Raw genomic sequence first — 26,194 nt, forward strand, 5'->3', positions numbered from 1 at the left:
GTAAAGTATTCTTGTAAGCTTTTTATAACGTCATTCTTTTCGATGGGAATACCGTCAGACCTTCCAAAATCAAACCTTGGATTGTTCCTCCATGCATTGATCACTCTCTAAAGGGCTGATTATGGTCCGTAATTCACGCAACGCAAGGGGGTCCTTACGGACCCTTCTTGCGTCCACCGCATGTGCCTGACGAGTGCCTCCCAAAAATGTTAACCGTCTGTCGAGGCGACGCAGCAGCAACGGCTGTGTTTGGTCCGCTCACTAAACCCCGAAGCAGAACCAAAACAGGTTCACGACTGAGTCCATTTGTTTGCGTGGTCGTTGCATTGAGTGATGTGGGACCATAATCAACCCTTAACAGATTGATAAGGTCCATGGTGCAAGCCATGTAACATGGGACTCTTTCTAAACCAGAGCCGCTTTGGATCTGCTTACCTGTAGACCAGTGAGTCGTCCTGGCTCCCGTTGTACTGGATCTGGAACATGCGTATTCCCGGGATGTTCCTCTGGAAGTTGAACTTGATGAGCGCGGTGGACGAAGTGGCCTCAGCGATCACCACCCGCTTGTCCCCGCCGGGCTTCCCGTCGGCCGTGGCGTTGTTACCGTTGGCGCCGGCCCGGGCGGAGGTGGAGATGTCGGAGGAGCCGGGGTCGGGCTCCTGGATGCTGTTGGTGTTGTTGGAGATGTGGGGCAGTTTGATTATCAGCAGCTCCACCATCTGGTGCGCCTCGCCCGCCGGGTTGGACGAGATGCAGGTGAAGGAGCCTGTGTCCTTCACTGTGCTGATGAGGATGTCCAGCGTGCCGTTGGTGTACACCAGGGTCCGCGAAGTGTTGGACACCAGCTTCCCATCTGGGGAGATCCAGTGGATGGCGGGTTCCGGATCCCCGCGCGCCTTACACCTGTTAAAGGGACAGGCGGAGATGGCAAGGTTAGAACGGGTAAGTAGTTCAAACCTTAACCTTGGTTAACAATACCATGCATTGCATAGGTATCTTGAGATTATAACCTGTATCATAGGGAAGTGTTATTTTACCCTGAAGAACAATTGATGGTGTATTTTTCTACAGTATTTGCATCAGCAGTATAACCCACCAACTATCTACGTTCCTCTGTGTATTTAATGCAGTGTGTTGCTAATTTCCACAAGATCCAATAAAGATGAAAGGTTACTACCTATTTGCATCATTTTACCAAAGCAGGAACCATCTTGTATTATGACTACATAGTGTGACCAATATATATGTAAATGAATAACTGGTGTCTGCTCGTCTTGTGGTCCTTCTACAGTTTTTCTCTGCAAAATAATTTTTTAATTCCCCTGTCTGGCATCATTAAACACGGCATACATCTAATGTATAAGCCCGCTCTTAGCAGCTTACTGAATATAATACAGAACTAGCATCATTAAAACTAATTGCACACGGTGCCCTTGCTGTTGTCGTTGATTATTGTTGGTTGAATGGGTGTGTGTGTGTGCGTCTGTGTGTGTGTGTGTGTGCGTTTGTGAGTGTGCATGTGTATGTGTGTACGTGTGGACGAGGCAGGAAGGGAAAAGATAAAGAGCAGAAAGATTGATGTATACATAAAAATCAAAAAGCTATGTATACTAGGTACTTTTAAAAGGCCAAAGGACTGATATTGTAGCGCAAGCAAACATAGAGAAAATATCATTTTTTGCGGCCTTCAGCCCAGATTGTGAGGATTCGGCGAGGGGACGCTTCTCATGGGATCGTCACGGTCACCAGCCTCTACCTGAGCGACACATGCTGGCCCTCCAGCACCCGCATGTCGTGGGAGTATCTGGTGATGAGCGGCGGCTCGCACAGGAACTCCTCCTCGGGGACGGACCAGAAGTAGCGCCCGGACAGGAGCTGGGGCGAGGCGCACGTCTCCAGGTCATCCTCGCGGCTCAGCCTCCGCAGCCACAGCAGCTCACAGTTGCAGTGCAGCGGGTTGCCGCCAAAGGACAGGGCGAAGGACGTGGATGACAGGATGCCTGACGTCGCCAGCACCTTCAGGTGGTGGGAAGAACAACAAAAAATTGTTAAGCAAACCATATCAGGGAATGGAAGGTAATAAAGGGATTTATAGGAAACATATGCGCATGCATAGTGGTTTGGGACTGCTGACACAATTCTCCCATGAAATCTAAAGTTTGGTTTTTGATGTGAAAGGAATTCCCCATTGTGTAGGTTAAACTGCTAATGGTACTGTTGCGGTTTAACATACCTGGAATTATAGGAGGAAACTGAGGAAGCTAGGTTGGTAGTTCAAAGGTTTTTACTGCCTCAAACCAACAAAGTACTGTAATGGGATTTTAAGGTGCAGTTTATAGACTCCTCAATATTGTTTATAATGCTGCTGACCTAGCTTCCATGGGAAAACCGGAGAGTTGATACTGTTGTCCTAGATAAATGCTTAAGGACAGCAACAATGCAGTGCGTATAATGTGACAAAAATTGCTGATGTCACCGAAATCTATCAACCAATTAGAGTCAATAATTGGCATGGTTGCAGACATAAAACTTTAAATATGATTAGTTCAGGCTTGTTGTGTGTTTGATTAAGGTGAAGCCCTTGTATTATAATTAGCCTCTAATTTGAGCATGTAATCGCAGTGTCTGCCCATATATATTTGTATTGGTTACATTTAGTATGATTCATTTTACATTTAAAATGCTCCAATTAGTTATTATTTGGATACCCCAGTCACACGCTTTCATGCTTTCAAATGGATGCTGAATTAGTAAATGTATATTTATTAGAGCTATAAAGGTAGCTTAAACTTCTCTATGGACATGAAAATGCTGTTGTTCAATAAATGGACTTTCAATGAATTAGTGCAAACTTTACACCATAATTCCTCACCTGTGCTCGTTGGAACAGAGGGTCCGGGGGGAGCTTCTGCAGCTTGTTGGATGTGACGTCCAGTCGGTTTAGTTTCTGGAGCAGAGAGAAGGTTCCCTCTGGTATATAGTCCAGCATGTTGTGGTCCAAACTCAGAGTGTGGAGACTGGTCATCCTCTGTGAACAGTGGACAAAAAACACACAGGCTCCACTGAGCCATTAAAGAAGCCAATATTCTAAAGGAACAATGTTGTGATAGAACATTTAGCACAAAGAAAGATGATGAAATACTCTAGGAAAGGGGTGGATGATTTTGTGTTTTGTTTTGGAAGCCCTGGTTGTGTCCTGTTGGTAGTATTGTGTTGTGTTTGGGGTTGTGTTTGGTGCCCTGGTTGCGTCCAGGTGATTGGTAGTGTTGTGTTTGGGGTTGTGTTTGGTGCCCTGGTTGCGTCCTGGTGATTGGTAGTGTTGTGTTTGGGGTTGTGTTTGGTGCCCTGGTTGCGTCCTGGTGATTGGTAGTGTTGTGTTTGTTGTTGTTGTCTTTAGCGTGGTGCTCACCTGGATGGCCTCCCAGGGGATGGAGTCCAGGTTGTTGTAGCTCAGGTCCAGCTCCTCCAGAGCCAGTAGCTCGTTGAAGGCCCCCTGGTGGATTAGCACCAGCTGGTTGTTGTTCAGGATGAGGTGGTGCAGCTTGGACATCCCGCTGAATGTGTCGTTGCCGATCCTCGTCAAGCGGTTGCTGGGGAAACACAAGATGGACGCATGGATGAGAACCGTAGTGAAAAAGAAATTAAACGGAAGAGAGAAAGAATGAAAGAGAGACAGGAGGAGAAGGCTTTATTTATATATTTGGTATAAATTGCCTTTGGGACCACTGAATAAAATAAGAAGGGTAGAGCAAAATGTATCTTGGCAGTGTTGCTACATTGATTCAGGGTGTTACAATTGATTTTATGTTTGATTTTCAATTAGAAAATGTAATCATGGTCTTTGAGAAAAATGTGTGCCGCAGACCCTAAAAGCCTGTTGTATTAAGTTATTCAAATAACACCAAGATTCTGTCTTTTCAATGCTAAACACAGAGGTAGACGCACAACATTCCTTAAGCGCCATAAATGCCTCAGTCAAGTGAAAGTGAAGGTGGAGCAGGTCCTTTACCTGTTGAGATGTAGGGCCCTGAGGTTCTCCAGGTCTATGAAGGCATGCGGTGTGATGAAGGAGATGGTGTTCCTGGACAGCGTCAGGTCAACCAGCCGGGTCATGTTTGCAAAGTCTTTCCTCTTCACACTACGTATACACAACATCAGGGAATAGAAAGAGATATTAATAATACTTGTTTAAGTGTGTTTTTGGCAATAGTCAAGGTCATGTGCTAAGGGCGAGGTAACAATGCTGATCGGGCAGTATTCATGTTAACAGTATTTCAATATTGTATTCGATGTGTACCAACAGAATTAACTAAATTACTGAGGATTATCATGTTGATATTGAATAGTGGCACCTCACTCAATTATTTGCCAAATCAAGAGAGATTTAAATTAAGCCTTATTATGACATTAGTCTCCCGACCAATAAAGAGTCAACAAAACTGTTATAATGGAGTAGCTTGGTGAGGATTGGATGAATGAGGCGACAGCCCCGAAGTCTTTATGAATAGTTGTGTGCTGAGCTTGAAAAAAGCCCTGGATCTATTAATCTGTCATTCTGGTCATGCATTCAAGCCCTCAAAAAGAATGTGATAATGTTGATCAAAACCGGTTACAGGGTCATTGCACTACACTGCATGATGTGTATAAAATGGTTGTGTGTGTGTGTGAGTCTGAGTTGTTGAGGTATACATTGACATTTTTCAATGATTTATGTCATTTGAATGAAAGTAAGGTACCAGAATGCATACCTAAGCAGAAAAATAATGCTTGTTTATAAAAAAATGAATTCTCATGCTCCCTACTCCACCCCGAATATCCTCATATCCTAGCAATGCCCCTGCCTTTTCATATAAAGTATATCAAACTTCAGACAAGAACTCAAAAACCAAGGTGTCATTTTAATCAAAGTGCTATTATATTAAGTTACGACCTTGAGTGGAAAATTAATAGCAGACTTACTTTTAAGTGGCCTCTAAGTGTGTCATGCCTTACGTTTGTGTTACTTTTTTTCACAGCCAAATTAGGTTTATTTGGTGGCAGCACCGGATAATATGATGAGATATGTCTGTAAAATTCTCTAACTATTTCCAAAAACGCCTCCATTATTTTGCCTGTAGCCTCTGGCTTTATCTGCCAAAGCCATCAAAGATGACTCGCTTTTACTTTCCTGTTTGGGTCACTAAAATATACATTTTAAGTAGTCCAAGCAGTTATTAGTAGTCATAATGTAGTCCATATGAACACAGCTGCGACTGGATAAGGGATAGCACTGTATTCATATAATTAGCTGTCGCATATATTACACTATATAACGTTGATTTAAGGTGAGAAATGAGAAGTGATCAATAACACTGGTATATTCAGTTATTCAGCAGCTCAGCATGAGTGGATCCCAGAGGGTATTTTATGAGAACCAAATGGGGCAATTTTCAGTCAGGATGTTGTTTTGGATTTTATGGTGTAGCATACCATAACCTGAGGTAAGATGATACAACAACTTATGCTGTCAAATGTGTTGTGTATGCTGTAATTGGTCACAGCAATGCTAATGTCATTTTGAGAGTGACTGAATAATACACGTGGGTTGGAACAGCTGCTGGATGTACACAGCAAAGGGATCTAGTGATTTATCATAACGTGACGTAGAAATGTACATAAACTGGAACCTCCTCAGCGAGTCTTTCTTGGATTTGTGTGACGTGTGTTTCATCGTCAGTATAATTGAACATGAAAAACGTAAAGGAAAGACAAAGCCTGACCCCAATGTGTAGATGACGGACGTAAGCCCCACCATCGGCTTCTGTGGGCGACACCTGCGACATAAAGGGCCGTTGCGTACTTCTGACGGCTGTTCCTTGTCAAAGTTAAATCATTGTTCCGTCGTTTATCAGATCGACCATCACTTGAGTTGAAGACTACTTCGGTTCTTGTGTTCCTGTGTTCTCGTTATTGAAGTGAAGCCCATTCTTTCCCTTGTTTTTAATTCCTTGTGTTTGTGTAATATATATATTTCTCCTCCCTATGTCCATTCAGGTTACTTTGTGTTCGTAAAGTTCTGTTCACCTGCTTTGAGTCACGAGAATTATCCCTTAACCCAATATACCCCTTGCCTCACTGTGCTGTACCATTTCTAGCTGTAGTAACAGCACTACTACTACAATCACAACTCCTACTACTAGGAGTTAGATCAGCGTTGGCTCCCACTATATTTCCTCACCTTGTGACAAAGTTGTCTGCCAGCCGGAGCTCCACCGTGTGTCTGTCGATGTTGGGCGGCACAAACAGCAGACCCTTTTTGGCACAGAGGGTGGCCAGGTTGGGTGACAGGATCTGGCAAACGCAGCGTTTGGGGCAGATCTGCGCCCGCACAGCCATGGCAACGACCAGCATCAAGCACAGCAAAAGCCGCTCCATGGTTAGCGGCCTCCGCACCGGGACACCTGGAGAGCAAGAGGACTGGTGTTACTTCATTAGTAGATCATAATCATATCATAGTTCACACTGGAACCAGGTGAATCTCAAGAGACGATAATTAAAAAGCATATAAAAAGAGAGGGATATTTGGTTTGACTCCCTGGTATGATCCCCCCCTACTATTATGCTTAATATTTAATACACCACAGCTTTTTGAACATAAAGGAATTTTCGTTGTATATAAAAATCAACAGACAAACATTGAATAGTGTTGAATGTAACCACAAACCTTTCAAGATGTAAAAACTGTGTTAATAATAATATACAAAGCTAATTAAGCAAGTAAATGCACCAAATCATCAGCTAAAGACAATTCTAAATGACTTGTGATTTTGGCTCAGACAAACATTAGTAGAGGTTTCTCCTTTTCGTCCAAAATATCCTAAATATAAGCTGTATTGCAGGGACGTGCACATGGGGGTTTCTCAGGTTGCTTGGGCAACTGCCCATATGCCCTCCTCGACTCAGGTTGCCCTTCCGAGGAAAAAAAATATATATATATATATATTTTTTAATAATTTAATGGATGCAGAATTTCATGTAGGCCTAGATAATAAAAATCGCCACTCGAAAAATTTCATAAAGTAAGCGTAGCCTCATTCAATTCCGTTCGGGCACTGGGAGTGAAAGTCAGTAGGGGGAGGGCAAACTCTGCCGCGCGGCAACAGCCGCTTTTGCCGCCTCCCCTCTGCCGCCCTTCCCCCATTGAAATGAATGGAGGCGGCGAGTTGCCGCGCGGCGTGTGAAAGCTGTTTTACGTAGCTGCAGCGCTGCACGCGACCGGAACACCGGCACCTGTGAGACGACTGCCTTGATGTTCTCGGAAAAGGTGAATTTGAGATGTATAACAAACAAACAATCATCATCACGTTTTATGAAATGAATGACCATCTTCATAAATCCAGGCTCAGTTTGCCACGTAACGTTTAGCCTAAATAATCAGACAGCTAGCTAGCTTGCAGACAAGCAGCCCGTTATCACATAGTCTACACATTTTTTGGTAGGCAAACTAAGCTACATGTCTGCTGATAGTTAGTTTCTAACATTTCGTTTTAACAAGAAGAATAAATGATGGAAGTAATGCATCACATGAATTCTTTCATTCAAAATGGTTCATGCCTAAATCTTATCACTATTTTGGGTATTGTTTGTTATTGTTAAGTGAAGCCGAAATGCCCAGTGAAAAGAGGAGGATTCAGGAGAGAGAGACAACTAAAGGAGGCAGCAAAGAGGAGCACATCACTACAGGGTAGTGATGTGCTCCGAAATCAGTGTAGTCAAGAGCGGCTGTCTGACCTCCTTCTGCTGTCCATAGAGAAGGACATACCAATCGACAAAGAAGAGGTTCTGAAGGCTTCTCTTTTGAAGCTTTGCATTTTTTAAATGTAAATTTGGAGAAACTTATCAGTGACTTGATAGGATGTTGTTTAATTATGTTTGTGTTCATGTTATGTTCTTCTTCTTCAAGTCATGTTTTTCTGCATTATCGTTAGTAGTAGTTATTTCACTGTTTTACTTATTTGTAATTATATATTAATAAAGACCCTGTTATTCTCAGTCCTTCATATAGCCTGTGAGTTGTTGTTTTTTTTTGGGGGGGTGCCCTTTTTTCAGGTCAGAGCAACTGCCCCTCAAAATTCCTGTGCACGTCCCTGCTGTATTGTGACCTGCACCAATTACCAGACATGACAACAGGACAGAAACCTCGAACCCAAATCACAATCCCACTTGTGCTGTGATCTTCGAGACCCATTTATTTAGAGCAGGGGTGTCAAACGTACGGCCCGCGGGCCGGATCAGGCCCGCGAACGGGTTTAATCCGGCCCGCGAGATGATTTTGTGAAGTACAGTATTGTAAAAAAAAAAAAAAAAAAAATATTATAAAAATCCTTCCTAGCATTACATGAATTGCATTGACTGGCACTGACTAATTTGTTGTACATTGAACTACTGGACAATTGTGTGTAACTGGAAGTCGCTTTGGAATGTAACGTAAAATGATCTGCTATTTTTCAATGAAAGAAACTGCTGTTCTTAATGTGTCCACTAGAAATCGCAATAGCAATTATGTTAAGCAAGCAAACTTTATACCGGGGCTGAGCAGGGAGCAAGTATAAACAGGTAGTGCAGCTAGCCCGGAGCTACCTTGTCGCTCTGCCTTATGCTACGGCCACACCAACCGCGTTGCTCGCAGTGGATACCGCGAGTACCGCGCCTAACCTGACGCTTGATCGGTGTGTGGTGGTTCAACGCTTCCACCGCGTCACCGCGCCACCGCAGCTAGATGAGTCCATGTCCATGCAAGTGAACGGAGCGTTCCCTCTTCGTCATAACTATCAAACCAAACATCCTTCACATTCACTGAGCAAAAATTATGAAATTAAAATGCACATTTCTCGCTAAAAATGTTTCCATAAACGCATTTAATGGCGTAACTATAACTATTTCCACCCAGAATAAAGAAAGATGTCGGCCGTGGCTGCGCTGGAGTCCGAGGTAGGAAACCCAAACGCCGCGTTTGGGTGCATGATAGAGTTTAGATCGGGTTAGATTAAATAATCTCTGATATAAATAACACTAATCGGGTTAAATAACTTCACATGGTGTGTCTGGTGTGTTTCCAGCATTCGTAGTGTTGATCAGCAGAGAAATAGTCCGCCAGGCTGCGTTTACGTGCGTAATTACGTGCAACTTCCGCGCCTAAAGCCCCCAACGCAACGCTTCAACGCGTGTACCGTGCCTAGACCAATGGTTCCCTATGCAAAAATGCCGATTTTCAACGCCCCTACCGCGAGCAACGCGGTTGGTGTGGCCGTACCTTTATACTTCCAACATTATGCGCTTTGGCACTCTCATTGCCCCAAAATGTCTCTGTCAAAAAGACGAAAAGTGGACACAGTGCAGAGTTTTACAAGAAAAATGGTCATCGTACTTTTTATTCACGGAAGTAAATGGGAAACCTGTGTTTGGTGTGCTCACAGCATGTTTAATTTTACAAAATTATGCCATATTTTTACCGGTCCGGCCCACTTGGGAATAGATTTTCCACCATGTGGCCCCTAGGCTAAAATGAGTTTGACACCCCTGATTTAGAGCTCATTTTTGCTGTACATGTTTTTGCCTGAAGACACGCATAGGGAGTATTCATTAGTAAGCAGCAGATCCTTCCTTTAATTAGGTACAGGTAGAGAAAGGGAGATGAGAGAGAGAGAGAGAGAGAGAGAGAGAGAGAGAGAGAGAGAGAGAGAGAGAGAGAGAGGGAGACGGAGAGAGAGAGAAACAGAGAGTCAGTAAAGAATGTTGAGAGGGGGACACACAGGGAGTGAGAGTGAGACAGCAAGCGAGAGAGTGGGGGAGAGACAAACAGACAGACAGACAGGCTGTATTTAAATAGAGTGTGACAGAGTAAAAAAAAAAAAATTGTGAGTGAGAGGAATAAAGAGAGAACAAGGGACATGTTGGTGATGAGAAGACTGCTCATTTATGACAACCTAGATGGAGGTCTAGAGGATATGGGAGAGTTATACAATTCCACAGACCTCTGCTCTCTTTGCATGCACACCACGTGCAGTAGCACACATGCACCCTACTTAAGTCTACCAAACTCAGCCTCTGCGAATGCTTCCAACACACGCACCAGCTTTGCAATTATAATTTGACAAACTCAGAGTCCTGAGTCACAGAGTGTAGCAGTAATACTATATTTACCGACCTCCTTTTCTGCTGTGGTTTCACAGCAGTTCTTCTGTTTTTTTATTAAGTGTGTATGATGTAGGCTAGATCACGTTCTTCATGTGAGGAGGATCCCTATCATGTAGTGTGAATCCATTGAGGTCAACACCAGATGTGGCTGATGGGCACATTGGCTTTGTTTGTTTCCCATCAAAGCTCATATCTGTTCCCTGATTGGTAGACTCCGCATTGGGCAGTGGGGTGTAAGCTGTCCTACATAGACCTTGCAGGTTATAGGATTTTGTGCTTCAACAGTCGATAGGATAATATAGAGGCAATTACAATATACAATAATATGGTAAGAGGATTGTTTCTATGCATTAACAGAGAATAGATTTAGGAATATAAATTGGAGACCATCTTGCAGAAGGTTATGAAGGTATTAACGGTTGTATTCCCAAATCGCAGATTTACTATACGGTTGCAACCCGGTATCACGCGATTGCGTGCTCATGCGCACGAACGTTAATCTATTGAAGCGTGTTCCAGAGTACGATAGTCCGACTTTTTGCGTGCTACACAGAACGAAATGTAAACCAATGCTTTCTGAATGGGAGTGTTGTCAGACAATGAACGTGCTCCACAAAACGCTACGAGAGAGAGAGAAAGAGAGAGAGGGAGGGACAGAGAGAGAGAGAGAGAGCGAGAGAGAGGCTTCAGAAAGGGTGTGCGCAGATAGTACAGTGCACCCTAGTTATGTTTATGCCAAAACCACAAATGCCATATGTATATATATATATATTGCCTAATTATATATATTGCCTATATATATGTATAGGCTATATATATAATTAGGCTATAATTATATTATTTAGCGTGTAATGAGACAATCTATAGCCAAATTGTCGAAGATGCCCGAGAATCTCCGGGGATATCAGCATGGGAAATCGGCGAATCAGACCCATGAATCTATAAAGAAAGACGTCATTTCAAGAGAACGTTTGCGGTGCTGGTTTGTGTCACGTAAGTACAGTGCCGTGTTCCAATACCCGTACTGTCCGTACTTACTAGCCAAAATTTGAGTACGCAGTACGTTCCAATTCAGATCCGGCGAAAAGAAGTATACTTCAAGGACCCGGATGCCGTACTCAAAACGGGCTAATCGTGAAGTGTGGATCGAAGGACACTCCCCGTACTCAACGGCAGCCATCTTAGCTACGTAGCGAAAGAGGCGGAGCCAGGCTGAGCCAAAGTCGGCGCATTTCCCGCATTAATAGAGTCATTTTGTAGTTTTTATAGTTTTTTATAGCTTTTTATAGCTGCTAGGCGTAAAGAGTTCACCGTTCAAAGCGGGATGTTTATTGCGGGGGAGGAGCCACGGCGGCAAACGTGATCATAATTTCCGGTTAGTGCACCACGGAGTACTCGATTTGGAACAGCACTCACATCTGAAAAATGAACGTAGTAGACAGTGCGGATAGTATACTTCCTTTAAGTATACTCATGGAAGTACGGGTATGGTCTCACGAAAATACCTGACACTGTCACGTTATTTAATCTATTGAAACGTGATCAGGGACACGTAGGCCTATTTTCTAAATTTTGTATTTCAATTGGAAGTAGGCTATTTGTCGTGTCACCAAGCATGACTTCCAAACTAAGGTTCTGTCCGGTAGCGTTCTCCCAAATGTCCCTTATGGAGCGCCGTACAGATCATTCATTGTTGAAAATTGTCTGTGATAACTAACAAATGACAGCTTTTGGCCACCCGTTTCTATTTAAAATTGTCTGTGATAACTAACAATACGACTGCTTTTGGCCACCCGTTTCTACTTTCACCTTTGATACTGAGAAATTGTGACAATACACAGATATATTAAATGCAGGTGCGCTGCTCTGTAGGCAAACCGCGAAGGAAAAAAGGGTAGCTGCTTCATCTGTTCTTTTTAGAATTGTATGTCTTGATGTTTATTTTATCTAGCCATATATTCTCTTGTTTTTGGCTATGTGAATGAACGTCCGCGTCGATGCCTCGATCGCAAGTCCAGTGTCGCGAGCGGACGTTGCCATGACATCTAGAAATCATACCGTATTTAATGGGTTGTAGTGAGTGTAACATAATTCATTCAAGTATTTTGTTATGTGTTGTTCTTTCAATTGTGTTAGGCATGTCGTTTACTATCTTGGTGGTTCAGGGATCGCTGTCCCTTTTAAGGATTACGAGCGTCTCATGACGTCAGAGCCCATGCGGGATTTGTTTACCTTTAGCACGTTTTGATTTCCTGTTTCTCTCTTCCTAAATAAACGAGTCACCCAACTGTGTGCTCAACGTGCAAAATTGTATCTCTCACTTATGGCAATTTCCACAGGGTTGTCATCAATATTGATGTGTAGGGGTTGTTTATAACTCGTGAATAATATTGTTTAGACCACGGTCTGAGGGAATACTCTGATTCTGATTGGCTGCAGTGCGTGCATTAACTCCTGATATAGCCCTACAGACACCTGCTAAGTAGTTCCAGTCAGTGTTTAGATTCTCTGCTCGAGCCCGAGCCCGAGCCCGACGCGGGCCGGGTCGGGCCGATATTTCCCACCACTATACTCGGGCCGGGCCTTTGATCGAGCGTTTTTATTTTTATTTTACCATTGGTTTATTGGCCTAATCTGAGGAGAAATCTATGCCATAAACAGAAATATTATGGGCCTTTATTACACGGGTCTTCTCAATGCCGTGGAACGCTCCGTTCATGGGTAGTAGTCCGGTGACTTGTCTATCCCAGCGTCTTCCGTTGCTAAGCGACGTCACCGTCTTTGCGGACAAATTATTTCTCTGCTGATCAACACTACGAATGGCCAAAAGACTTGTATCCCCCCCCCTTAAATAAATACTATGGCAGAATTATTATTATTATTATTATTATTATTATTATTATTATTCTCATTCAACTTGAACATATGTTTTTACAGTAGAGTGGTGGAGGGATGACGTATGTTGGCCAACCCGGAAGTGAGCGTCGCCCTGGATTCCCTTGACAAAAAGCCAACGGGTTTTGCCATTGGATTTTGGATTATTGCTGAAACATTTGCATCTTTGAAGCACCTCCTCAAAAACTGAAAATAAATAAATATATAAAAATAACCGTGCTCCAAAGAACGAAATGTAAACCAATGCATTCTGAATGGGAGTGTTTCTCTGATTATTCCATGCTACACAGAACGAAATGTAAACCCATGTAAATAAAGACTTCAAGGTCATAATAATTTAAATATCATTAATATCCTGAGTGTGTAAGGTGGTATTCAATTTCTTTCAACGGGGCTGCATCCAGTCACTTGACCGTTATGGTTGCTATGGTGGTTGCTATCGACCGCCCCCTCTAATCCTTACATGGCTCATTTTTTGTCATAAAAAATGACAAAAAGTTATGAGAGAAATACACATGAACTTTTGTTATCTCATAAGCGGCGTGGTGCCGGCTCCTTTTGACCTTTTGACCCCAGACTTCAAAAACGTGGCCAAAGGCCAGCTGTGTCTACACACCTTAAGCCACCTTAAGTGTACACCTCCATCCCACAAAAAATGGGGACTAGAAACTAACCTCTGTCTTATCTACATTTACTGTACTGTTGGAGGTCACGCCCCTTTTCCGGCCTTTTCGAGATAGCCAGGGATACTTAAATGTTTACACACATTTCCCGGGGCCCCGAGAACGACATATCCGAGATTTGGAGTTCTAGCCCTTAGAGAAAAAAAGTTTACCCAAATGGACTGTCATTTGGACAAAGCCCCTCAGAAGTGTTGCCTGCAAGACCTAATGGTTCAGAATGTGGTGGAAAAACAGTTTTTGAGATAGGAAGGTCCTACCGCCCTGAAATTTGAATACCTTATTCTAGGGCCTAACTGGGACCCCCGCACCGAAACTTGGCCCGGTCGGACCCCGAGGGCAGGAAGGGGAGGCCCTTCCTGCCTGAAACTTGGCCCAGTCGGACCCCGAGTGCAGGAAGGTGGGGCCTGGACTTTCATAATCTTCGCTTGGTGAATGTGAAGGATGTTTGGTCGGATGTTATGACGAAGAATCTTAATGTGAATGGGAATATTCTATAAATGTCTTGATATCATCTTTCGTCTCAACACTTCTGCTACAGCCGCTTAAAGTCTCATTCCGAGAACCTTAAAATATGAATCAATCCATTAGAAGTATGAAAATATCTTCCCGGTAGCGTAACGGAGCAAACAAGGTGTGCTTTGACATCTACGTTTCGAGGCGATTGCAACAGTGCCACATGATCATGTTTGAATATGTTTCGGGGCAGTAATTAGCTGTCGATTTTGAAGGCCTTTATCAATAATGACCAGCTATAGATTTGCTTCCCGATGGAGATTTCTGACAAATTACATGTTATTTAGCATCTACACGTTAAGCTGAGTCCAATGAGATCAAGCTCGCCCTCTTGCTACACCGAGATCATGTCCTAGACCTAGGTGTACCATGTAAAATACATGTTACCACCCGCATGCTTGGTGTCATTGGACTCAGCTCAACGTGTAGATGCTAAATAACATGTAATTTGTCGCAATTTTCTATCGGGAAGCAAATCAATAGCTGCTCATTATTGATTAAGGCCTCCAATTTCGACAGCTAATTACTACCATTAAACATGTTTGAATATGCTCATGTGTGGCACCGTTGCAATCGCCTGGAAGCGTAGATGTTGAAGGACACCTTGTTCGACCTCTTACGCCACCGGGAAGATATTTACATACTTCTGATTGACTAATGAATTGATTCAGCTATTCCCCCAGAAGTCTGGGGTCAAAAGGTCAAAAGGAGCCGGCACCACGCCGCTTATGAGATAACAAAAGTTCATGTGTATTTCTCTCATAACTTTTTGTCATTATTAAAGAGAGGCCTGATTCTCAGATAGGCATGTTGGATGGCTAGGGTGTAGGTCTGGGAAGAACTTCAGGCCAAAATCTTGCAAGCGAGCCGCTGGGTGCAGGTGCAACGAGATGGAGCACTTGCTGAGTCATTTCCTGTAGGGCTGGAGCCACAGGTTGAAGCGTATGAGTCCTTTGAGACCCCCTTTGATAAAAGGGGTTCTCAAATGTTGACCCTCAGTCACCTATTGCATCATTTCCTTTAGGGCTTCGGCCTCCTAATTGATCATTATAGTATAATTGAATGCCCTCTTTCATATATATGATACCTCCACCACTGGGACGTGGCAACAGTTCTCCAAATCCATATGGGGAGGGGGGAGGGATGCTTGTGGACAGTAGGGGTGTATCCTCGACATAAATAGGAAGCAAACTCAGGAGAAGTAATGACATCTCACAAATATTTATTTAATAAATTGTTTCAAATGACCCTGCCTCGTTAAATCATTGAGCTTGGTGTTTTGCTTTTCAAAATAGGTTATAGTAGAAGTCTAAACTGCAGAAAATAAAAACATCCAAGCTGCCTTTTAAGGATACCTTGGAATATCTGCCTATTTTCTAACCATCGGACCCTAGTTTACGACAAAAACAACACAATGGACGGCAGCTCCTTTGCCGCGTGGTTTTTAGAGCCATGTAAGGATTAGAGGGGGTGGTCGATAGCAACCACCATAGCAACCATAACGGTCAAGTGACTGGATGCAGCCCCGTTGAAAGAAATTGAATACCACCTTACACACTCAGGATATTAATGATATTTAAATTATTATGACCATGAAGTCTTTATTTGCATGGGTTTACATTTCGTTCTGTGTAGCATGGAAACATCAGAGAAACACTCCCATTCAGAATGCATTGGTTTACATTTCGTTCTTTGGAGCACGGTTATTTTTATATATTTATTTATTTTCAGTTTTTGAGGAGGTGCTTCAAAGATGCAAATGTTTCAGCAATAATCCAAAATCCAATGGCAAAACCCGTTGGCTTTTTGTCAAGGGAATCCAGGGCGACGCTCACTTCCGGGTTGGCCAACATACGTCATCCCTCCACCACTCTACTGTAAAAACACATGTTCAAGTTGAATGAGAATAATAATAATAATAATAATAATAATAATAATAATAATAATAATAATAATTCTGCCATAGTATTTATTTAAGGGGGGGGGGATACAAGTCTTTTGGCCATTCGTAGTGTTGATCAGCAGAGAAATAATTTGTCCGCAAAGACGGTGACGTCGCTTAGCAACGGAAGACGCTGGGATAGACAAGTCACCGGACTACTACCCATGAACGGAGCGTTCCACGGCATTGAGAAGACCCGTGTAATAAAGGCCTATAATATTTCTGTTTATGGCATAGATTTCTCCTCAGATTAGGCCAATAAACCAATGGTAAAATAAAAATAAAAACGCTCGATCAAAGGCCCGGCCCGAGTATAGTGGTGGGAAATATCGGCCCGACCCGGCCCGCGTCGGGCTCGGGCTCGGGCTCGGGCAGAGAATCTAAACACTGACTGGAACTACTTAGCAGGTGTCTGTAGGGCTATATCAGGAGTTGCACGCACTGCAGCCAATCAGAATCAGAGTATTCCCTCAGACAGTGGTCTAAACAATATTATTCACGGGTTATAAACAACCCCTAAACATCAATATTGATGACAACCCTGTGGAAATTGCCATAAGTGAGAGATACAATTTCGCACGTTGAGCACACAGTTGGGTGACTCGTTTATTTAGTAAGAGAGAAACAGGAAATCAAAACATGCTAAAGGTAAACAAATCCCGCATGGGCTCTGACGTCATGAGACGCTCGTAATCCTTAAAAGGGACAGCGATCCCTGAACCACCAAGATAGTAAACGACATGCCTAACACAATTGAAAGAACAACACATAACAAAATACTTTAGGTGAATTATGTTACACTCACTACAACCCATTAAATGATTTCTAGATGTCATGGCAACGTCCGCTCGCGACACTGGACTTGCGATCGAGGCATCGACGCGGACGTTCATTCACATAGCCAAAAACAAGAGAATATATGGCTAGATAAAATAAACATCAAGACATACAATTCTGAAAAGAACAGATGAAGCAGCTACCCTTTTTTCCTTCGCGGTTTGCCTACAGAGCAGCGCACCTGCATTTAATATATCTGTGTATTGTCACAATTTCTCAGTATCAAAGGTGAAAGTAGAAACGGGTGGCCAAAAGCTGTCGTATTGTTAGTTATCACAGGCAATTTTAAATAGAAACGGGTGGGCAAAAGCTGTCATTTGTTAGTTATCACAGAAATTTTTCAACAATGAATGATCTGTACGGTGCTCCATAAGGGACATTTGGGAGAACGCTACCGGACAGAACCTTAGTTTGGAAGTCATGCTTAGTGACACGACAAATAGCCTACTTCCAATTTAAATACAAAATTTAGAAAATAGGCCTACATGTCCCTGATCACGTTTCAATAGATTAAATAACGTGACAGTGTCAGGTATTTTCGTGAGACCATACCCGTACTTCCATGAGTATACTTAAAGGAAGTATACTATCCGCACTGTCTACTACGTTCATTTTTCAGATGTGAGTGCTGTTCCAAATCGAGTACTCCGTGGTGCACTAACCGGAAATTACGATCACGTTTGCCGCCGTGGCTCCTCCGCCGCAATAAACATCCCGCTTTGAACGGTGAACTCTTTACGCCTAGCAGCTATAAAAATCTATAAAAACTATAAAAACTACAAAATGACTCTATTAATGTGGGAAATGCGCCGACTTTGGCTCAGCCTGGCTCCGCCTCTTTCGCTACGTAGCTAAGATGGCTGCCGTTGAGTACGGGGAGTGTCCTTCGATCCACACTTCACGATTAGCCCGTTTTGAGTACGGCATCCGGGTCCTTGAAGTATACTTCTTTTTGCCGGATCTGAATTGGAACGTACTGCGTACTCAAATTTTGGCTAGTAAGTACGGACAGTACGGGTATTGGAACACGGCACTGTACTTACGTGACACAAACCAGCACCGCAAATGTTCTCTCCCGCTTGAGATGACGTCTTTCTTTATAGGTTCATGGGTCTGATTGGCCGATTTCCCATGCTGATATCCCCGGAGATTCTCGGGCATCTTCGACTGGCTATAGATTGTCTCATTACACGCTAAATAATATAATTATAGCCTAATTATATATATAGCCTATACATATATATAGGCAATATATATAATTAGGCAATATATATATATATACATATAGCATTTGTGGTTTTGGCATAAACATAACTAGGGTGCACTGTACTATCTGCGCACACCCTTTCTGAAGCCTCTCTCTCGCTCTCTCTCTCTCTCTCTGTCCCTCCCTCTCTCTCTTTCTCTCTCTCTTGTAGCGTTTTGTGGAGCACGTTCATTGTCTGACAACACTACCATTCAGAAAGCATTGGTTTACATTTCGTTCTGTGTAGCACGCAAAAAGTCGGACTATCGTACTCTGGAACAAGCTTCAATAGATTAACGTTCGTGCGCATGAGCACGCAATCGCGTGTTACCGGGTTGACAATTTAGAGGCAAACATAAATGTTTGCCTTTTCTTCATTCAAATATTACAAATTAAGGTTTTGGGTAATTTGGGTAGTTCTTAGTGTAACTAATTATAGATAATTTTTACCTTCTTTCAATTAGGATTTCCAATCTTCAGTCACAGAGTTAAAGGAATGTTATAGCAGTTACTATAGCTACTTTAGGACTCTGTTCACCCCTCTGTCTCCCGCTCTCTCTCTGTCTCCGGCTCTCTCTCTGTCTCCCGCTCTTTCTCTGTCTCCCGCTCTCTCTTTTTCGCAAGCTCTCATCTCGTCTTCTCCCAATCTCCTCATTAACCCCCTTCTGCGCAGTGATATTATACAACCTGTGTGTTCTGTTTCTCAGTTGTTACACATTTTCTCCCAGAGTGTCGCCAGGCGACAAAAGAAGACGTAGAGCGACCCACATTCACATATACAGAGAGAGAGAGAGATATCCGCTCTGTGAAATCAGGGCAGATATATGTTTATTAATGACAGATGAATGACTGGAACAAGACAGAAAGCGAGAAAGAATCAGAGGGACAGGAAAGAGAGAGAGAGAGAGAGAGAGAGAGAGAGAGAGAGAGAGAGAGAGAGAGAGAGAGAGAGAGAATTAGACATAAGCTGGGGGTGGGGGCTAATTAAGAGTGGCGAGGCGTGAAAGGGAAGGGGCAGAGTCGGAAGAATTGAGTTTAGGAAGAGGAGAGGAGCGATAAGTTGAGGAGAGGAGGAGGAGAAGAGAAGAGGAGACAGATGGATTAACCGCAGGCAGATGTGTGGAGGTGTCACATGGAAACCTTCAGAGAACCCCCGCCATGCCCAAGGGCACACATGTTGGGAATGAGGGCGTGTCAAAAGGTCATGCACACATGCATACTGATTGAGATTTGTCTGGATCTTTGCTTTCTCTAAAGAGAAATAAATAAAATCAAAGGTGTGGGAAATAGACCAAGACATGTGACACACAAACACACGCATGCAGGCAGGCATGCAGGCTCGCGCACACACACACACACACACACACACACACACACACACACACACACACACACACACACACACACACACACACACACACACACACACACACACACACACACACACGCTTGTTTTGTGGCGTGTCAAATAGGCTTCCCTTAGCTTCTAACTGTGATTCTTATTGGCCTGGTTAGTTATACAGCTCAGACAGTCAGGGCTGAACGACTAGACTCAACGAGTTGCTTGTGCCAAGCACGGGTGAGACTTCTCAGGAGTCCTGCATCACGGAGGGAGAGATTCTTGTTTTTTTATTGTATTGTTGTACGTTTTTGCTGAGTGTGTGTGTGTGTGGTTGATGGCTGATTTAAGCATCCTCACATGGCCGGATTCAGACTGATTACACAGGTTGTTAGAGCCCAGCATGCACTACTATGTTGAGCTGTTATTTAATCCCTAATTATTAAATTATTTCTGTTATTATTTAATACCTAATCCCCAGACAATTTGTATTTGTATGTATGTCTCTCATTTTATGTTGAAGAAAATCCACTTTATATTTGGACATATTCATACCCTCAAAACCTCCAAAACACGATCCATGGATTAGCGACACCTAATCTTCCCCTATCTTATCTTATTAGCTTTGAAGGTACAATATGTAACATTCACAAAAACCGAAAGATTAAAATGGGTGCTGCAGTCTAGATTCACAATATGGAAGTGAGTCTCCGCCCGGCATCTCCTTCCCAGTCTCCAAACTCACGCGGGTTGCCAGGTTGAGGACACTGAAAGCACGCAAGTGCAAGACGAATGCAACATTATATTTTAAGACGAGCACAAATATTTTATAACGACAATTAACAAGCAATAAAGTGTTCTACACTATAAGTTGATTCACTAATGTATAGGTTTGCAAAATATTTATTATTATATTTAATGATATGCCAGCTCACATGACATGGCTTGAGATCCTTCTGGGATCCATGCTTTCTCAATCTTTTAAATGTAACTCCACGATTGACCCGTTTTGCACAGCTCGGTTCATGGAGCTTTGCAATAAGAGGACAAGGCTTTTATGTTGGGTAGAATCTAGTACAATCTTTGTTGATCCAGTTTTTTCGCACGCTTTCATAGCTGAAGCATGCTATGTTTGCGTGCCAATTAATTTTATTTCTAGCGACCTGCCGTACTTGGAGAATAGTGAATCATAACACAAAGGCCAAAACAAAAACAAACAAGCCGACCCGGAACGGAAATTACAAAGGGGAACTGCCTGGCTGTAGCATTGTTGTCTTACAAGCCAGTATGTCCTTACTTTCTGATAAAAGATCATGGTCATTTTATGTTTTTGTACAGTACCGTTGTTAGCTCCTTTAAGTCCCAAACAACAACAACGACAACAGCAACAAGCACAACAAGGACTATTGTGAAATAATGGCTTGATCTTTAGTTCCAATATGAATCCCACTAACATTTATTTCCCATTATTTCTCTTGGAACACAGAGCAGTGTCTCAGGGAGCCCGTTGCATATGAAGTAGGATGGATCACTGATCCCTGCTTCTGGAGGTGTAATGGGATGCAGAGCGGCGACATTGGGATTACAAAGACAGATTCATTCATACAGCCCATTCTTCTCTTTTTTCTCCTTTACATAATGGGGATTATCATCCAAAAATATTATGCAGACATGTATAACCCCACATATAATAATTCCCAATCGCCTACAAACAAACATACATACTTCCTTGCCATCACAAATCTGTAGTTCAATATGACAGTGATGATATGATGCATAAACACAGTGCCATGTTTTGTTGTATATAAGTGTAATGTAGTGGAAAGCAATACCTTCGCTGCTCAATGTCCCTGTGTCTCTTGGATGAGGAGGTAATATAGAGCTCTCTGTGTGCTAAGACCAATGTGTATGTGTAAGTGCAAATTGTAAGTTAAACTGATTATCTTCTTGGTTACACTGGGAAGATGTTGTTGGTTAGATTGTTTACTTGTTGTTTGTTATACTGATTACATCTTGTTGGAGACACCGTTTAAATCTTGTTGGTTACACTGTTTACATCTTGTTGGTAGCAATGTTTACATATTGTTGGTTACACTGTTTACTTATTTTAAGTTAGATCTTGTTGGTTACACTGGTAAGATGTTGTTGGTTAGACTATTTACTTGTCGGTGACATCGTTTACATCTTGTTGGTTACACTGTTTACATCTTGTTGGAGACAGTGTTTACATCTTGCTTCTGGCCATGCAGCAGTAATGGCTACACCACTTAAGTAACCTTTCTCTCTCTATTGCCTTTTATTTCTATTGATGTTTTTTTTCTAGCTATCTCTAAGTGTCCAGCTTAGGATGCCTCTGGCTCAGCTAATGGGTTGACAACGAGGCGTCAGCCAGCTACACTGGAAAAAGCCTTCTGTTGAACCAATTAAAAAAAACAAGGGTAATGGTTCACATCTATATTACATAACTTGAGCCAATGACAAATATATAGCTTGCCTCAAACAATATTTCCTATGTTCACAAAAACAAAATAATACAACTTGGCACCAAGTATAATTCTATTCTTTGAATGAAGTTAATACATTTAAATCGTATGTTAAATCCCAAACAAAAAAATATTGATTCACTCCAACAATTGTTTCTCATTTAAGAAATATCTATCAGAAATAATTTGTTTTATCCAATCAAAAAGATTACAATTTAATCAAACTATTGTTTCTCATTTGAACATGAACATATTTTTGTATACATCATCATTTTTCCCCGCTCGGCTCACGCCGCTTCATGGCCTTGGGGCGCTTCTGTCTGGATTCGACATCACATCACGATGTCGAATCTCGGGCACCAGGGTTAGGTGCTTTGTCAAAGACACCTCGATACTCTGTTTGGTGAAGCCGGGGATCGAACCAACAACCTTCAGGTTACCAGCCAACCCCCTCTAGCACCTGAGCTACTGCCGCCACACAATAAATGATATATATTAACAATTTAAATGGCAGAGTTAGACCTACTCCAGACCTCCCTCCAGACACAGACAGACTGTCCTAGCTCACAGAACCAGTGAGTCATCGTCACTCTGGTCAAGGCTTTCACCTCAAAAAGTCGCCAAAAGTCACCAATAGCAGCTGAAAAATAAGCTAGATTTGTCGCTTGTCGCTGTTTTGAAAAAAGGTTGCCAAAGGGGTCTGAAAAGTAGCTAAATATAGCGACAAAATCGCTAAGTAAGCGTCTTTGTATTTAATGCGCATGCGCAGGCTTGTACGTAACCTTGAAATTGTACATTTGTCTGAACAAATATTTCTAAATTGAGCTCCTAATCAAATATAACAGTGTTTTAGGAAGAAAACAAAAAAAAAATATTTGGATTGAATGTCAAAAGTATTAATCAGTTGAATACACAACCTTAAAATTTTACATTTGTCAAAATGGATATTTCTTAATTGAGCTCCTAATTAAAAATATCTATATTTCACAGTATTTTGAAATAAAAAAAAGTTATTTTAAAAATAAAACAAAAAATGTTTATTTGAATTGAATTACAAAATAATAATCAGATGAAGTACGGCTTAAAACCCTTTTTCCAGTGTACTAAACAACGTGATGCTATGACGCTCTGACACTATGGTGCTATGAGGCTACGATGCTATTGTAACCTATTGTATAATTAACTGGAGCCAAAGGTTAATTATAAATGGTCTGTATTAAACTTTGTAGAAAAAAATTTAATAGATTTGAGTTCAGTGCACTAAAGAATATTCAGCAATTTCACATTTTAAACCATAACATGTCAGAAACAACTCTATTTAAATACCATTAAATGGCACACCTGAAAATAAAAATAATAATAAGTTTGGTTTATTTAGTAGTAGTTATTTATTACGTTTTGTTTATTTAGTTTCCTTGGTACGGCCAGTTCAGCAAGCATTAATAAAATGGGTATGTCAAGTCAGAGTCAGTCAGAAGAAGTCAAGGGGGTCATGTGTGGCTCTTCAGAGCGCTTTCATCTGATATTCTCCACTGACCGAGGTACAGGAAGAATGTTCTACTCCTCGGCACAGATGATCTCAGTCCACTACTTTTGATAAGGAGGTATGTTCCCTAGCTCGCCACCCCTTCGTCAAGGGGAATTCGCTCCAGATTCTCAAGAGGGTTTCCAAAGACTCCATCCCTACATGGGTCTCGAAATAACTCTCTATGTTTACACAATAGTAATTCAATGAATGAATTATCTTTTCAACTGTAAAGTTTTTCCCACACATGAAATGTGTCATACTGTTACCTAAATATGAATTATTTTTAGCTATGTACCATGAATTACAATGACTTCACTTCAAATCACTTCAAATCTTTTAACCGTGAAGAATGATTAAATTAAAACTTTTTTAACCATGTGTTGTAGCTTTGCGCACTCTTGGTACAACAATAAACATTCCAGTAGTCAGGATCAGAGACACCATTAGCGGTAAAATTACAAGCTTCATATTGAGCCTGGTGATAACAGGGCATGGCTAGTAATGGTCTGTTCCAGATGCCTCTTATACCACCCGCACAAGCTGCAAATGGGGAAATCTCCCAGCCTTCTTGCGGCATTTCACGGAGGAACGCCCCCTTTTGGTCGGTCCCACTCGGGATACTGAGAATATACCTTAAATACTCTTACGCTATTGATTACATTGCTACTTTATTCAAGTCACCAATTACTGTCTTGCTGTGCGTGCAATACAATATAAAGTTGGGTTGCTTGTTTTCAAGATGGTTTACTGAAGAGGCTAATGTATTCAAGAATAACAATGACTAGCCAATGACATGACACAATCACAAAGACAAACGGGAACGCTATAAGTGCTACAAGCCAGGAAATTACGTCACTAGAGCAACTTGTGCGGGTGGTGTACGAGGCATCTGGAACACACCATTATGCTCTAACATGGTTACTTATGAGCCTTAGATTTAGCTTTTAGGTTTTTTAACTCACCCACACTCTGCCAAAAGTAATAAACTAATAAGTAATAAACACTCTTTTCATTCTGCTTGTTATCGTTCTGGCTACGCATTGACAGAGAGCTACGTAAAGGGGCGGGTAAACTTCCCTCTACCAAATAGGAGGTACGTATTCTTGTGGTGTATACCAGGCAACCCGTAACCCGTGGTTTCACAACCTGATACCCGTGAAATTGCCCTGGAACGGAGGTCTAACCCGTGGCTCACTACCCGTGAACTCGTACCAGATTGATGCACCCCCAGTTCCAGCTCGTAATGTACGGGCTAAAAAGTGTCCCTGGAACGCAGCATTAGATACAGCAAATAAGACTTCAGTATGAGCAAAATCAGTGATTGTCAGCTTAATGACCCAACAGGTAAACAATATGAGAATTAAGGGGATATTACAGAAATTGGAAACTTTATGAGAATTAAGGAAATAATACGGGACATTTACACCGCTATGATGCTATGACGCTAAGGTGCTATGTAGCTATGGCACTATTAGGCTATGATGCTATGACGCTATGACGTTATGATGCTATGAAGCTATGACGCTTTGACGCTATGGCGCTCTGACACTGATGCTATGGTGCTATGATACTATGATGCTATGAAGCTATGATGCTGTGACGCTATGATGGCTGCCAAGGTCAACATGGATAGGGGCTGAAGGGTGGGGCCGGGGAAAGTTGGGGGGCTGGGAGGGATTGGGTTGGCCGGGATCTGGCATCCTGATAGTGTGTGAGTGTGTGAGGGGGGAGGGGAGATGAGACGGACTCAGAGGTCGAAATGAGGAGACTTCTGAAATATGAGAACGTGGGAGGAAATGCATTGAGTGAGAGAGAGAGAGAGAAAAAGAGAGAGCGCGAGAGAGAGGCAAAGAGTGTGAGAGACAATGATAGTGATGAAGAGGGAGAGCGAGAGAGAGAGAGAGAGAGAGAGAGAGAGAGAGAGAGAGAGAGAGAGAGAGAGAGAGAGAGAGAGAAAAAGAGAAAGAGCGCGAGAGAGAGAGGCAAAGAGTGTGAGAGACAATGATAGTGATAAAGAGGGAGAGAGAGAGAGAGAGAGAGAGCGAGAGCGACAGGGAGAGGGATAGAGATAGAGAGATACAGGAGTGAATGTATGCAATTGGAGAACGTGGCTGTGAGAGCTTTTCAACGGCACATTAAGTGTGTGATTCATCGCGGCGCTGTGTGCTATCTCGTTCTGCGGCGCTATTTCCGTGCCATTACATCACATTAACTGGTCTTCAAAAACACACTTCCAGATAGTATCTAGAGCGCCAGACAATCTGCACCCATAACTGCACTACTCGCCGACCCGCTGCCTTCCAAACGCACAGGGGCCGCCATCCATCATCGGCATGCGCAGAAGACTACTTTACGATAAGAAATGTGAGCGCAACGCCCTTGTGTTAAACATTTCCATTTGTTCAGCATGCCGTATGCTGATGGCCATTCCCTACATAAGCCATTTTTGCTTGCCATAAACAGTTGTTGAAATGTGCCATTCATTCAGGTTAATACCATCAGCAGAAAAACAAATTTAACGTTAGGACGCTAGATTGAACGTGCTGCGCTTG

At 42.5% G+C, this 26,194-nt stretch overlaps 1 protein-coding gene across 1 annotated transcript in view; it reads right to left on the minus strand.

The window, feature by feature from the left end:
• Window positions 1–365: 365 nt before the first annotated feature.
• Window positions 366–26,194, minus strand: part of LOC130382276 (leucine-rich repeat and fibronectin type-III domain-containing protein 5-like) — a 95,810-nt gene continuing 69,981 nt past the window's right edge. Inside the window, exons 3-8 of the mRNA XM_056589921.1 lie at window positions 6,218–6,440; window positions 4,010–4,138; window positions 3,410–3,590; window positions 2,873–3,028; window positions 1,757–2,016; window positions 366–903 (exon numbers count right to left, since the gene is read on the minus strand). Coding sequence (XP_056445896.1) covers window positions 432–903; window positions 1,757–2,016; window positions 2,873–3,028; window positions 3,410–3,590; window positions 4,010–4,138; window positions 6,218–6,414 — 1,395 coding nt within the window. The 5' untranslated portion in view covers window positions 6,415–6,440 and the 3' untranslated portion in view covers window positions 366–431. The remainder of the gene's footprint in view (window positions 904–1,756; window positions 2,017–2,872; window positions 3,029–3,409; window positions 3,591–4,009; window positions 4,139–6,217; window positions 6,441–26,194) is intronic.

The sequence above is a fragment of the Gadus chalcogrammus genome, chromosome 5 (assembly GCF_026213295.1).
Source record: "Gadus chalcogrammus isolate NIFS_2021 chromosome 5, NIFS_Gcha_1.0, whole genome shotgun sequence".
NCBI classification, from domain to species: Eukaryota; Metazoa; Chordata; class Actinopteri; order Gadiformes; family Gadidae; genus Gadus; species Gadus chalcogrammus.